We start from the raw sequence: 15407 nt of genomic DNA on the forward strand, positions 1-15407 counted from the left end.
GCTAAATATATATACAAACCTCACATTCTCTGGAACTTTCAGTGTACGATGGTATTTTAAACATGTCAAGTTCAAATAAATACACCCTAAAGGTTATTTACATTTGTTGATTAGCTACATTAATAAGTCATACAAAGAGGCCTGGTTTACATTAACCATTTGAATGATGTAATCTAATTTTACCTGACAATAGCATAACATAGGGCCAAGTTTTTTGTTAATTTAGAATACTACGAATCAAAAGACAGAGATAAAAGGGCGGGAGTAAACTAATGAGTCTCAATGTGTACTTGGAAAGGCGCTGCCACACCTGTTACACTGTTTTAATCAATTCACAGATGTTTATAAATGGAGTAGTGGCCAGGGGTCAGAAGTTCCATGTAATGATGACGTGGGCCCTGGTCCTGGAATGAGCTACATACATCTTCCACCCCAGTCCTGCAATGGGGGTCTGGCCTTATTGCAAGATCAGTTCCTTGCTTTTCACAGGCCTTGGTCCTGAATGACATTGAGCACCTTCAGAAGGGAAATCTGAGAGGGCAGACCACTGTGGAGTCCTACTGAAGTCAAACGGGCTCCACACAGATGCAGGTGGGTCCATCTGTGCAAAGCCCTAGTGACTTCTGTGGGGTTCTGTGCGAAGCCAAGTGGAATTTGCTGAAGGATGAGGGCCTTCCTGCATGCTACTAAGCACCTTCAACCCCCCTTAAACACTCCTCAACTTCCACTGAGATCAGTGGTAGTTATGTGGGTGCACAGCACTTTTCTCTGATTCTCTTGCTCATGCAATGAGAGTGTGGGGAGAAAGGAGGCAGAGTAAACAGAAGCAAGGGAACAAGAGGAAGAAACAAGATAACACAGGAAAAAGCAAATCCCATGTGGCAGAGAATGGTAAGAATATGAGAAGGAAAGAATCAGTGCGCATTTTCAAAGGAAGAGGTGAAAGGAGAGAATGAAAAAGAGAAAGCAATCAATAAAATGAGAGAATGGAAGGAAGTGGAATTGAGGTGAGTAGAACAGATCAAAGAAGGAAAGGAGAAAAGAAAGTCAGATGGCAAAAGAGAGAAAAGCAAGAAAGGGCATCTTTTAGGTGAATGAATTTAATTCAATGACTTTATGTTCCATGTCTCATTGTAGGGGACAAGTGCCAGCGTACTATCTGTATATTTGGTGGAGAGTGGCTATTTTGTGTACTAATGTTGTATGAATATTGCTAGCTACTCTGGATAAGATAGCTAAACAATATAAGCAAAAGACAGAGACGGTAATATCATGTACCAGAAAGCAGCACACAACACCCTGTGACAGATGGGACCCCTAGCAGCCCCCAGGTCCTGGCTTATTTGGTTAGTTGTCCCTTGAAACAATTTTGGGGAAACTATGCACAGATCCCAGCACAAGCCAGTGGGCTCCACTTCTCCAGCAGCAAAGGGGGCTGGTGGGGCTCAAAGATTCTCACCCTGCTTCTGCTAGCTAAACAACATCACTTTGGGTTTTGGGGGTGGTAGTGAACGAATCACCTCTGCACAAAATCCTGAGAGTAGTCCTATGCCTAAGGCATTGGGCAGGAATCCCAACAAGGGTAGTCCTATGCATTTGGCAGGAATCAATTCAGTTTTGAAGGCCTGAAAAATTGGTTTGCAGATCCACCCTAAAATGTTATGGGTCATCTTTGCTTATAGAGAGCCAAATCCTCAACTGGTGTATATTGGTGTAGTTCCTTGGACCTCAATGGAGTGACACAGATTTATACTAGCAGAGCATCTAACCCTATGCAGCATGCGTAATACAAATGCTAACACATTGTACACCGACCACTCACTCAATAGCACAGAGACAGAAAGATATAACTATTGCCTCAATTTAATTGCAACACAGCCCTCCCTTTGGTGGAAGTCAGCCAGCCAAAGTCTCCTTGAGAAATGCTACAAGTGGATGAACGCTAAGTGCTCCTGCCAAATGGGGCAAGATCACAGAGACAGAAATGACCTATTAGCCCAAGTCCACCCCCTGCAAGTGCGGGAGGTGCCAGCAGAATGTTTTTGGGGTTTTTTTGTAATTAAAAGGAACATGTGTGGGCTGCTCAGAGAATGGAGCTGGATGATTTGTAACAATTACAAAAAAATCATTCTGACAAATGGTCAATGCAGTTTAAACTGTGGGTGGGGTGTATATTTTGTTAATTCTCCCTTTTCTTCTATAAAACTGGCCACAGCTGCCTTTCCTTATCATAACAGGACCCAACAGTTGTAGCACGGGAACCATCAGTGAAATATTTTTCATTTCACCGCCCTTTTTTTAAAAAAATAGAGTCTTCAATTCATTTATATTGTGGATTCTGCTGTAAAAGAAAGAGGGCAGAGACAAGAAACTAGCTAAAAAGGATATAATCTGATGAGAATGACTACAAGGGGAAAGAGAGACAAGATGGGTGAGATCATATCTTTTATTGGACCAACTTCTGTGTCTGTCACCAGCAGAAGTTGGTCCAATAAGAGATATAACCTCACCCACCTTGTCTCGCTAATATCCTGAGAGCAACATGACTACCACCACACTGCATACAAGAGCAAATGACTGTTTCTTTGCCTTTTCCAAGTCACACCTGCCCTCCCTTAAAGAATTAGATAAGTCTAAAGCTTATTTTCATTGTTTATCTATATTTTACTTTTTAATTTTGTTTTAAATGTTCAGTTCCCCAGACCATTCAGCCTTGTATCATATTAAACATCCAAAGAGTCTGTTGGATTTTCAGCAATCTCCTATAAATGTACATTTTGGCTTAAGTGCAGCAATTTCCAGCTTAAAGAAAGAGTCCAATATATTTTGGTCCCTTTCTTGACAAACGTGCTTCAGCTTGGAAAAATGAACCCCCTGATCACATTTGCAACCGCTGCTCTGCTTTTCTCAACTACTATCGCTGCAAAGAGAGTGCCATCTGGTGGGTGCATGGGAGCTAAACCGCTCTGAAAAACAATGGCCAAAATATATAGCATCACAAAGAGGTAGGTTGCAGCAAATGCTGCAAAAATTAAAGAGATAATTACGTCTACAACGTAAGCTCTGTCACTTAATTTGCTTTATGTAACGGAGTTAGTGTAATGCAAAACAGATACAGCTGTGAAGTAGTCTGGTAAAAGAACTTAAATATTTGCTTTATCCAGTTGCAGGAGGACAAACGGTCTTATTAAAAAAACATAGAACTGGGAGTTAATAGAACTTAGATCAGTCCTTGGCTCAGCACAGGCATGGAAGGATACATTCAAAGGCACAAAGCTGATTTTCAGCAGGAGCTGGGTGCCTCTGAAAACGTCCCCCTTTCTGTGGGGCTACGATCAACCCTCTTAGGACCTGATCCCCTCCCTCCTATTAAATTATACAATGATACCTAGCTCTTATATAATGCTTTTCATCAGTAGATCTCAAAGTGCTTTACGAATGAAATATAATTATCCCCACTTTATGGGTAAACAGGCACAGGGGTACACTAAAGTGAAGTGGCTTGTCCAAGATCACCAAGCAGAGCAGGGAATAGAGTGGAGGTCGTCTGAGTTTCAGTGTTCTATCTACTAGGCTACAGTACTTCATTAAAATCATTAAAGGGGCATTGAGTGGGTTAAGTCATGAATGTCTATATAGTGCTTTGAGATCATCAGATGGAAGCAGTTATTGGGGAGTTTTGGATATTTACCAGTGCCAGATTTGCAGCCATGTTTTTATACAGAGGTGCAAGAAGAGCACAATACCAGGACTGATTCAGCCAGTGCTGCCAATCCTGCAGCTACAAGAGAAACTCCTAATTATGGTGACCCACCAAGGCTAGTGAAATGGTTACCATACTTACTGCTCATTATTATAATTTAATATTTATATTAGGGTAGTGCCCAAAAGCCCCGAACAGGACGGTGGCCCATTGTGCTAGGCACTGCACAAACACACAGAGAGGCCCATTGAAATCAGAGACTATGTCTCCAGGTGGAGGCAAGGGTCCATCCAGACAGATCAAGTTGCAATATCAGGGACAAATATTGCACAGGATGAAGCATGAGGTGTTGACTTAGACTTCTGTGAGCCCTCTGTGAAATAAAATCATCTTCCACTTTGACGTGGCCTTGGCTGGAGCATATCACAGGTTACCATGCCTCCCGTTTTATAGAAAATCTCCATTCCCCAAACTGCTTACACAAGCACAAACACCAGTTCAGACTCATTACCTAACATCCCTTCCTTTTGAGGCACTTAATCTCTGTAGTTGACACTGTATAGGAGTCCGGGCCAGGTAAGGAATTCAGGAGAAAGAGGTTTGTTCACCAAATCTTAGGAATGAAATTGAATAATTTCTCAACGGAACCCAAATTTACTGGAGGCAGACCTGAATACAATTAATGTAAGTTCTATTTACTGGCTTGATTTGTCAATGGGCAGAAGATGAAAATGGTGAGTTTTTATTTACTTGGCATAAAATCCAACAAAACACTGCAATCTGAACTCAAGGACAGGGTCAGAAAACCATCTCTAATCTGATAAATACGTATTTGCAAATTCTATTTACTTTACTGGGCTTCCTTTCAGAAAACAATTCAAAGAAATGCACTAACATCCTAATCTATTTCAATGTTAATCGAACTAACCTTAAATCCACTTGAAACAGCTGCTTCAACACATCTGATATGGACAATGACACTGAGTCGAGACAGCTGTTTAAATATTTATCAAGCTAGCCTTTTGGCATTTAGATTCTATGAATATTTTCTGGTATTACTATATACATCTGATTTTGTTTTACCCTTTCAATTCCATGTAAATGAGACCACATGTGAAACGAGTGGAAAAAACAATATATCAAAGCCATTCCTACAAATCTGGAACACTCTAATATTTCAGAAGTACTATCTTGCTGCGTTATATCATCCGCCCTTTCAAGAAAGTATGCACGGTTGTCTTATGAGGCTTTCCCCAAGGCTTTTCAATCAATCAGCAGGATTACAAATCAATCTCTTTTGGGGATCGTTGTAATATATGTTTATAAGGCCTGAAAGCTTAAGTATTGTCTAATATATTAACATGTAGATAGGTGAGTCAAGTCCCAATTACTCTGATGGGAACTAGATTGGATTCTGAGTGAGGAGACCAGAATCTGTCCCTAGAATTGGATTTAAACACCAAAGATCAAGAGTTAAGTTGACACCTATTTACATGTTTATTAGACAATACTTTAAGCTTTCAGGCCTTATAAAGCCTAAGTCATGCTTATACTACAAACTACATAAAGAATTCTTGCCACATAAATATAGCAGATTTTTCTAGCTCCCTTTCATCCTCCAAAGGACCTTACGGATTTATTCATAAGTATGTTTGTGTGATTGCATTTTAAATGAGAAAAGAGAATTTTGTTTTGGAAAATTTATTTAGAGAATAAACATTATTCCAGAGTTAGGGTTTGTTTTTTTTCCCACACAATTTATTTTTTAATTTAGTATTTCCTTTCTACTGCAAGACATTAAAGATGATCCATGAACTGGTTAGAGGTGTCTTGCATCCCACATAGTTTACTTTTCCCAGGTATACTTCTGTATCTAGGTCACCAACTCCATTTGGCACTGTTTGTCATCACCAAAAATAAGGATTCTGGATATTTTACTTCCAAGGAGGCTGAATTTCAAGATGGTTAGGAACTAGTGGTTTCGAGTGTAGGCAAATACCTTACCTACCACTGGACTCCAAATATCACTCAGTTCAGAAGTATCTGAACCAACCTCATATCTATGTTGTAGAGAGAAAGTGTATATCATGCCTACATTGTGGTATTAAAACACAACTTGTACAGTGCCTATTTTAAGGACTAGACATTTCCATTTAACTTCTGGGTTTTTCCAATCAAGGTCATTGTGAAATCTTCTTTCCTGCAGGACAAAAAAATCCCTTATTAAAAAGGTAGCACTGCAAATTGTAGGAAGTGTTGACCGAATATGTATACAAATAACTTACCTTTATCAAGAGAAGACTATGTAAACCATTAACACACAACCCACAATCCAGCCAACCACGAGAAGTGCAGGTACAACAAGACGTGAGTATGGGATTTCCCCTGAAGAGAGAGAATATAGAGTTTTATTCAGCAGGAGCATGACAGATAGGTCACGTTACACTAACTCTAAATCTGTTAAGTAAAACATGTGAAAACTGTGATGATCTTAAAAAAAGACCAGTGAACTGAGACAACCAATAATAGATAATAGATAATATTGAAAGCCTAAGGGATTTTTAATTACCATGTAAAATGATGATTGTACATGAAAAGACTCTTATTTAGCACAGTGATTTAGAAAATAGAAATCAAGTTTTAGGAAAATCTGTTTCTATTCTACATCAGGATTTCAAGGAAAAAAATTTCACTGCTTCCAGCAAATAGCAAGTTTGTACTGCACACAAGCTTACTACTAAGAATGGATCCACAGAAATACTTTGAGGTCAGGATGAGCCCACTTTAGTTCCCTTTTAAAAAACATTTAAAAATAAGTCCTCCTGCAATGAAAAATCTTGGAAGTGTTTTGATAGCGTAAGACTATGCACCACACTGAGGTGACTGGATCACATTGGCAGTCTTGGTGGGGTAATCAACAGCTCAGTGTTTTGTGAGTCTGGCTGTGCTATTTCCTAAAGGTCACATTACAAATGAAGGGCTGTATCCTGCAGGGTGGCAGCACAGAGTTCTTACAGAACAGTTGCTAAATTAACAGTAGGGCTGCTGAGTACGGTGCTTTGTTACTTGAGAGCCAATTGGATGAAGTAAGATATGAGGAGCAGGCGCTGCAAGTTGGTGGGTCAACGAGAACACTATGCCCAGCATAAATCATAAGGCACGGAGCAGCTGGCTCTGTGGCATGCTGTTTCATAGGAACCATTGGAAGCATTTATGTTAGTGGACGGGCAGTCCTAAGCACTGCTCACAAGCCACTGCTCCTGGGACCTGATCCAAAGTCCAATGCAGTCAATGGAAAGGCCTACTGACTTCAAGAGACTTTGGATCAGAGACCTGGTTGACAGCAGGAGTAACTGAAAATCCTACTATGCCCTGCATTTGCCAGACAGCGCCTATGCTACTGCCATGCTCTCTTTCTCCCCATCGCCCTAGTTCTTCCTCTTCCTCAGTTGTGTGCATCTCAGCGCAAGGGGTTCGTTCAGATCGCTGAGCACCCTGCTCTTTTCTGCACACTCCACGGAAGCTCCTCTGCACAGGAAAGGAGCAAACTGAGTGCTCTGGATTGCTGCACTTCAGCAGCTTGCAAGATCGAGTGCAAAGAGCCTAATCCTGTGTGGGGTTTAGATGCTGCATGTGATTATTAGAACTGGTTTCAGATAATGGTAGTCAATTTACTTCCCTGGAGTTTGAAACTTTTCTAGCAGAGAGGAACAACACAGAAGGCATCCCTATATTACCCTCAAGCCAATGGGGAAATCGAACGATTTAACAGAAGTTTGAAAGAGAGTTTGCAAACAGCTAAACTGGAAGGGCGATTGTGGATACCCTTCACTACTGATTTCTTGCAAGCATACTGGGCTACACAACATGCCACAATGCAAAGATCACCCGCAGAGTTACTTCATGGGAAACAGATGACTACTAAACTGAACGTTGCTGGATTGCTAAAGGCACGACCTGATGCCCCACACAAGGACGATGTGAGAAAGACAGTTGAGCAGAACCAAGCAAAGACTAAGGCCTTCACAGACAAACGGCGGGGCGCTAAGGAACCAAAGTTTGAGTGTGGTTCCTTTGTTAGAATACGAAAACCTGGAATCTTACGCGAAGGGGACCATAAATTCACAGCTCCTCTTAAAATCATAGAGAAGAAGGGACCTTACACCTATCGACTTTCTGATGGGCGGGTATGGAATGCTTCTTATCTTGCACCTGCCTATGCACCAAGAGGAGATTATGCCAACACCCAGTCTGCATTGGATGACTTCACTGTAGAACCAACACAACAAGACATTGCACTGGAACCGGGGCTTGAGAGACAGCCTGTCAGACTCAGACGACCACCTGCCTGGACTAAAGACTATGTTATGTAGTATCTACAGTGTTTTTTTCAGTGTAATATTCCTGCCAACAGTATAGTGTCTTGTTTCATATTTGTTCCTGTGGTTAGGACAGCACTGTTTATTTTAATTTGGAAAGTTTCTTAAGAGAGGAGAGAATGTGGTGTTTAGATGCTGCATGTGATTATTAGAACTGGAGCACTGGCTGTTGGGAGTCTGAAAGGACACGAAACAGGAAGGAGATGGGAGGAGTTGAAGAGGCTGGGAGAGTTACAGAGTGTGCAGCTACAGCTTGGAAAAGAGACTGCCACTGTAAATAAAGTTCTGTTGAAGTTGTTAATACTTTGCTTGGTGGATACCACATCCTGCAACCCTCACTCCCATGAGAAGTCCTTATGAAGTCAAGGATTTCGCTAGTACAGGATATTTGCATGAATTAGGGTTTACTGGCTAAGTGCATCACTATGTAACTGGAAATGGACACTAAGCAGCCAATCTTTCCATTCCTCACTCAGCTTCCTCCTTTTATCCAGAACTGTGTAAGGGCTCAGCTTTTCAGTCTTTACTCATGTAAGACTCCCCCTAACATGAACAGGATTGTGCCCAGGGTCTCAATGAACTCCTATTGCACTCGAGATGTCCGATCTGGCACAGGGCTGGAATGGGTTTACAGGGGGAGTAAAAACCACATTCTTTGGTCTTTAAGCCAATGCTCAAGCCAATTTGCTCCTTGCACAGGCTTAAAAATCTTGATCTTACACCTCCCATGCCACTTAACCCCCAAATATCTCAGCAGATTTCACTGAATAGATTTTTTTATATACTTTACAATGTGTACACACACACAAACACACACAAACCCTAAACTACCATTTAGATAGTCTGAATATGGTGTAGTGTGGAGCCACACTACACCATGGGGAACTTGTGGAGGGATTGTGCAACCCCATTCAAAGGAGACGGTGTATGCTGCACCGCCCTGTGCTGCGAGCCTGCTCTGAGGCCTGGTACAGATGGAGACAGGCTATAACTCTGCCTCGCTGTCCTCTCTGGGGTGCTATGTGCCTATGGGGAGCACTGAGGGAGGGGTCATTATGTGTCACTGTCTATGTCTATTCCCCTTGTATCCTTGTAAATGCTTGCCACAATATGGCAGATGCTGCATATGTGTGTCCATCTACATATCTAAAGACACACATGCTTTATGGTACAGAATAGAAACCATACAAATATGTTGGTCTTAAAAGAAATTTAAAGATTTTTCTAAGATTCTATTATTTCCCTGGGATAAGGAGACTTATTCCAACAAACTCTGAAGAAAGGACTAGTATGGGATCTGGTTATAAGAATATATAAATAACTCAGGAGTTTTTGTTGGCTTTGTGTCCTCAGTATCTAAGATGCATATATTGTTTACAGTTACACAGCGTGGAATATGTTGCTGCTTTGATAAAATATGGAATTTATTATTTTTTTATTTGTAACATCTATCCAAAGAGAAATAAGGGAATGTCATTCTTACAGGAAAATAACATTACAAAGAGAATTTCTGACTGGAGCAGAAAGTTACAACATTCTAAAATGAATGTGCAGTCAAAAAAATCTTTTTCTAAAGAAGAGAAGCACTCTTTATAAAGTGATAATTCCAATTAAAGAAATCAATCCATCTTCTGGGATAGTCAGCTCAGGTTAAAGAGGTGCTGGTTTGAGGAATCAATATCCCAAAGTGTCAATAATATGATGAAATAGTTAATAACCAGACATTCATGAATACTTGTATGCATGGATTAGAATGATAAAATAAACCTGTCAATCCTGCTTTTTAAGAATGGGTATTTGATGATAAACTGCATACTACATCTTCCTAGATGTTAGAAGCCCCAGATGTCCACTGCCCACCTGCCGGACTCCTCTGACAGCTTCAATCCAATTATGTATTGTCAATACAAAATCTCTGACACACTGAAAATTCATTTTAATAACAAAATTAATAAAGGAAGAGCTCTGGTACTGATTGTTTTAGCAATTTTAATATTTAAATAATTAAAATCATTTTATTTTTCAGTTAAGTGAGGTTGCCTCGTAAATTGCCTGTCTGCTGCACTGAAGTATTGCAAGATCCAGGGACCTTAATGGAGAATTTTGATCCAGCATACAGTTGAGTACACAGGACCTTGGTTAAAGATATAGCTATATAGGAGACAGTAACACTAGCTGATAGGGCACCAGGCTGGGCGTCAGGAGACCTGGGTTCTAGACCTGACTCTACCACTGCTTTACTGTAAAATCTAGGCCAAATCATTTGTGTCTTCCTTTATCTATTTGTAAAATGGGAACACTGAGACATACCCTACTGATGTAAAGTACTTTGATATCTATGATTAAAACAGCTATATAAATACTAAATACACCTCTACCCCGATATAACACGAATTCGGATATAACGCGGTAAAGCAGCGCTCGGGGGGGGGGGCTGCGCGCTCCAGCGGATCAAAGCAAGTTCGATATACAGTGAAGCGGTAAGATTTTTTGGCTCCCGAGGACAGCGTTATATCGGGGTAGAGGTGTATTATTATTTATTTTGCATAGTGGTTGAAATTAAAAAGTCAGCATTCACCAACAGTTATCACACAGCTGAATCTGAGATTAGCACAGTTCTCCCTGTACTTAGACGATACCAATGGTGACTGTGTAGGTGGCCGATTGTTCTCACTGGCTTTTACCATCTACAGATTTATAAACATACAAACACTTAATACTACAAATAATAAATCAAACAGAACATTATTTCTACAAGTAAACAACTTGAGTAATTATATGTACCAACCGCCAACATGGTTACACCTAAAGTTGCTTTCCATCCACTCCTTGTGAAAATGGTGTAAATTCAGCAGTGTCAGAATGTGTAAAATTCACTTTTTTATTGTCATTTGTTATGGGCACTCAATGCAAAAATAACTCATCGTGATTTCACTTTGCCCTGCTATTTGGAAACTGTGGAGCCACAACCTAGCTCATATAAAAACAGAAGGGTCTTATCTTTCTCACTTTTCCATACTCTCAGACTGTACCCACACAAACATTATTATTTATACACACACACACACAATACATATACATGCACTGAATATATTGTTAAACACAAATCAAAATATTCATAATAGTTTAGGTAAATTTGAGACTCCTGTCAACTTCAAAAGTACATGTCTGGCTGAATAGATTGCAACTACAGTACTATTGTTAAAATAACAACCGAGATGACTACTGCTGAAAGAGATCAAAGAGAAAAAAGTGTTCTCTGGTTTTCAGTGTGTTGGTGTATTTGACAATACTTTGCATATAGTCATTTTCAGTGTTTAACCTATAAAGTCAGTCACTTTCCCTTATTGTTAGTCTTTCATGGGGACAGAATTTTAAAAAACAGGAAAATGTGATTGTAAAAGCACAAAAACTGCCAGTGAGATTCAGAAGCAGAAGACTTCAAAATACTTTTAACCCTATTTTTTTTTTTAGCAGATTGGATTTCAAATTGACTCTATTCCTTTACTGAAAAGTAAAATATACAATACATCATCTAGGAATTAGTAGCTTACAAGTACCTTAATATCTTTGCACTAAACTGCTATACTTATGCATTTTAAACATACATTAATACATTATTTATCTGCGCATCTTACCTAGTTCTGCCATTCCTTCCGCCACTAGATTTATTGACAAGTTTTAAGGTTTGCCTCTGCAGTTGTTACTGTGAGCTTTGGGATGCTTTAAATAGAGCAATATTTGGAATGTACTGCAGCTGCTTTTTCACTGATGCCAATTTTCTGCTAGATGCATTCAATTGTTTGAAAAGAGTTCAGGGTCTTAGAGTTTACAACTTGCAATTCTTGTTAATTTACAGGACTGTGTTAAAGAAAGATAGATAGAGGTTAATTTTTGCATTGACAATGAAATGAGGGCTGAAGTTTGATTTATGGTGTCTTAGCTTAGTTTCAGCATTTTACTGTGTAATATTCATGAATATCACTTTATTTAGAGCAAGACTGGGATCCAATTTGCTCTTGAATTCCCAACCCTCCTTAATTCCATTCCCTGATAAGAAGACATCCTGTACATTGCGTGTTACTATTATTTTCTATGCACCAACATTGAGCTTGGCACTGCACAGGCAGGGCCGGCTCTGGCTTTTTTGCCGCCCTAGGCAAAAAAGCCACCTGCCGCCCCCCCCCTTCCCCCCAGCGCGGCAGGGGAGGGCGCCAAGCCCAGCTGCGGGCCCGCAATCCCCGACCAGCCAGAGCGCCGGGGGGAGGGCGGCGGCTCCGCTCCGCTCTCCCCAGCGGCCAGAGTGCCGGGAGGAGGGCGGAGAGCCCGGCTGCGGCTCTCCGCTCTCCCCGACCGGCCGGAGCACTGGGGGGTGGGCGGTGAGCCTGGCCGGTGCCCTGCTCTCCCCAACCGGCCGGAGCACCGCGGGGAGGGCGGCGAGCCCAGTTGCGGCCCCGCTCTCGGGCCGGAGCACCCCGCCGCGCTGTCCACCTCCAGGCGCCGCCCCAAGCACATGCTTGGTGGGTTGGTGCCTGGAGCCGGCCCTGTGCACAGGACAGGAGAGAAAAGTAGACATAGTCCCTAACCTTAAGAATTTACAATCTATAATCCTATTTCTCTTATTCATGTGAGTAAGTATATTCAGTGGAGACACTCACATGAATGACGCAAGAAGTATTTGGCCATAAATATAACATATAAATAGGTAATTTAATAATAATGGTTACAAGCTGCAATCTCTAATAAAACATAGGAATTGTTGCCAGCTGTGTGCCAAAAAAGCTAAACTGTATGAGTTGTATGAAGTGGGAAATCCACATACAGATGATTAGGAAATGTTCCTGGCCATAGCTTTTTCACTGATTCATTAAGGATCTCTTTAGAGATCATTAGCTACATGGAATCAGTATTAAATACAGATTATTCCACAGCAGATTGGAGATTGTTATATGTGCAGGTTCAATCGTACATTATCAATAAACACTAAACAGGATGTTTTTCTCTATTTTGCTTCAGGGTTAGGATGACATTTAATTTTCAGCAAGATTATGTCCTCCAGAAAAATTAATTTGAGATGCAATCCCATTTGAGAGCTGCGCCTAAATGTCAACAAAGTGAAGAGTCCTCCCTGTGGTTTTGAAATGTCGCAAAATGACAGTGTTGTTCAAAAAAGTCATCATCTATAACAAGCTTTACAGGATGTTTTGCGGATTATCTGATCCAGATGTTTGCACTCGAAGTAATTTAGAAGAACTGATTGTACTGTCCCAAAGCTCTGCCCCCGCTCTACCTTCATGTGACATCAAAATCAAATGGTGCTCACAGCATATTATGCAGATCTTCATAACATAATTATCCCTTTCCATATGTGTTTTAAATCAGCAGTGAAATAATTAACATTGACCTTTAAAATGTTATCATTGTGCTTCAGCATTAACTCCTCATTAAGATGGATGGGGCGCTCACACCTTTCTTAAAGCAACTGTATCAGACTGACCACAGACTCTGAAAGTTTAAATATTGGAGCACAAGATGGTATCCACCAGAGACAGGCAACAACTCATGAAGCCATTGTGAGCTAAATGATTCTAAAACCTGCCTACAGCACATGCACTTGCTCTTTTAAAAGGGGTGGAGTGGTGTAAATGAAACCTAAAAGCCCAGGCTCCTGCGGGATGAGGGTTTCCCTGGCACAGGCAATGTGGGAGACAACCATACGCCTACTTTCAAAGGACTGTCACAAGCCCAGTGTAGGAGGCATGCCAGATATGGATATTCTGGGCAGAACTGCAGCCCATAGGGACAGGAAAGACTGCCATAACTTAGAAAATAAATTCCCATGTAAAAGGCAGTCAAAAGTGTGCTCACCATTGTATATGGAGTAAGAGCTCTTTTTCCTGTAACAATGGAAACTATGGGCCCCATACTGTGTATATTTGGTATCTGTGTGCAAAATAATCTCATCTGGGATGAACAAGAAAAGTGAGTGACGATGAGATAATTGAAATGGAATGATTTCTATTTTTATAGTCAGTGTCTTAGAAACCACTCTAGGACACACAAAGTCACTTAGCTGCACTCAACTCAGGCATAACTTTATTGAAGTCAATAGAGATGATGAATTTAACGTATTATGTATCTATTTCCCATCTTGCTGTCAACAATCCTTGTTTCCATGCCTGTTTACTTCAGCATGGTTTCTAAGTTGATGACCACAGAAAAACAATGAAACCAAACGTCACCCACTGAAGTTCCCACCAGTCTCCAGTATCAAATATCTGACTAGTTTTCTGATTTCTCTTTCTGCCACTCTGTATTTGACTGATTCACCGCTGCTTTACTTTATCTTAAGGAGGAATTACTACATGGACATAAAATAGGAGTAATACTTTAAAAAGGGCCAGAGCAGTGTAAAGGGGACTTGGGTGCATCAGGCTCATGCTGTCCTGTTTAAGTTGGTATATTTTTTCCTGTATTTACCTTAAACCATTCTCCGTGTGTGCCAACTGTTAGCTTTCCTACTTTGCTTTTTCCTAACTTCTCTTTTATTCATTTTAAATTATTTGGGCCAAAGCATGCCATAAAAAGTGGAAAAATTATATCCAAGATTAATGGTGTGGGGGGAAAAAACCCAAATTCTAGAACATGTTGGAAAAAAAATTTCCCCTGCAGAAAATGTCAACATTTCAGCCAAAACCAAACTGAAAAATTTTTATTTGAAAACGTTTTTGGGATGCCTCATGAGAGTTGTTGTTTGGGTGTCTCAAACCCCATTCATCTCCATGGGCTGGGCTCCCTGATTGGACTACATATCCCTTGACGGACCACAATCTACCTTCTTGCTGATCAGCCAAGTGCATCATGGAAGTTGCATGGCTCTGGTTCATCATGGGAGATGTCGTCCAGCTGGGGAGCCAGAGAAGAATGGAAGTATGAGATCCCCTAACTATAACTCCCATGAGGCACCACAGTGGCATTTCTGAATCAAAATCTTTGGGTTTAGCTGAAAGTTTTCAGTTATTGGCCCAAACTGGTTGGTTTCAGATGTTTAGTTTTTTGACAAAACATCAAAAATTTCTGTGGAAAGGCAAGCACTTTTCACAAAAAATATTCATTTAGTAAAAAACCCAATTTTCCCATAAAAAGCCATTTTGATGGAAAATCTTTGAGCACCCCTATAATTCCCTTTCAGGGAAGGGTTAGCTCTCATAAGGAAGTACCACACAATGTAGCCTTTAAATCATATGGAATACTGTCCCCAAGCCAATAGAATTTGGGACTTCTATGTGGACTGCTACTCCTTCCACATAACTCCTGGGCCATAA

The 15407-nt window shown here is 40.7% G+C and overlaps 1 protein-coding gene across 1 annotated transcript; it reads right to left on the reverse strand.

Moving 5' to 3' along the window:
• Positions 1 to 5433: 5433 nt before the first annotated feature.
• STRIT1 (small transmembrane regulator of ion transport 1) lies at positions 5434 to 11796 on the reverse strand. Its single transcript, XM_034782297.1, has 3 exons — positions 11721 to 11796; positions 5989 to 6088; positions 5434 to 5903 (listed from the first exon to the last, which is right to left on the reverse strand). Exons 1-2 carry the CDS (start codon positions 11731 to 11733, stop codon positions 5994 to 5996), a joined length of 108 nt encoding a protein of 35 aa, XP_034638188.1. The 5' UTR covers positions 11734 to 11796; the 3' UTR covers positions 5434 to 5903; positions 5989 to 5993.
• Positions 11797 to 15407: the final 3611 nt, after the last annotated feature.

This window comes from Trachemys scripta, chromosome 9, assembly GCF_013100865.1.
Source record: "Trachemys scripta elegans isolate TJP31775 chromosome 9, CAS_Tse_1.0, whole genome shotgun sequence".
NCBI classification, from domain to species: domain Eukaryota; kingdom Metazoa; phylum Chordata; order Testudines; family Emydidae; genus Trachemys; species Trachemys scripta.